The sequence below is a fragment of the Sceloporus undulatus genome, chromosome 6, assembly GCF_019175285.1.
Source record: "Sceloporus undulatus isolate JIND9_A2432 ecotype Alabama chromosome 6, SceUnd_v1.1, whole genome shotgun sequence".
In the NCBI taxonomy this organism is placed as follows: Eukaryota; Metazoa; Chordata; class Lepidosauria; order Squamata; family Phrynosomatidae; genus Sceloporus; species Sceloporus undulatus.
Window position 1 is genome coordinate 118,692,884 of NC_056527.1, and position 314 is coordinate 118,693,197.

General features: G+C 46.2%; 1 protein-coding gene across 1 annotated transcript in view; it reads right to left on the minus strand.

Annotated features, from left to right (window-relative positions):
- Positions 1–6: 6 nt before the first annotated feature.
- The window catches only part of LOC121933948, a 13,463-nt gene continuing 13,155 nt past the window's right edge, over positions 7–314 (minus strand). The window contains exon 5 of the mRNA XM_042473928.1: positions 7–195. Coding sequence (XP_042329862.1) covers positions 58–195 — 138 coding nt within the window. The 3' untranslated portion in view covers positions 7–57. The remainder of the gene's footprint in view (positions 196–314) is intronic.

The window sequence follows — 314 nt, forward strand, 5'->3', positions numbered from 1 at the left end:
GTCAGTTGGCAACATCCTTCCCCCCGGATGAAAACGAAGGGATTTTTTGGGGGGTTGTCACGTGCCGCTGCCTTGACACGCTCCGGAAACAAACAAGTTGACTTTGCCCCGCAGGAAACTGGAGTAGACACTGAACAGCTTTTGCACAGTTTGTATGCTCAAGGTGGGAGTCGAGTTCAAATCCTGGAAGTCCGCCTGCAAGAAGGGACAAAACCATCCAAATAGAAAGTTGGTATCTTTTACAGAAATGGTTTAGGAGGGTAACAAGCATGTGTCAGTTTTTGAGTTTAACAAAACTCTTTGTCACAACTCTT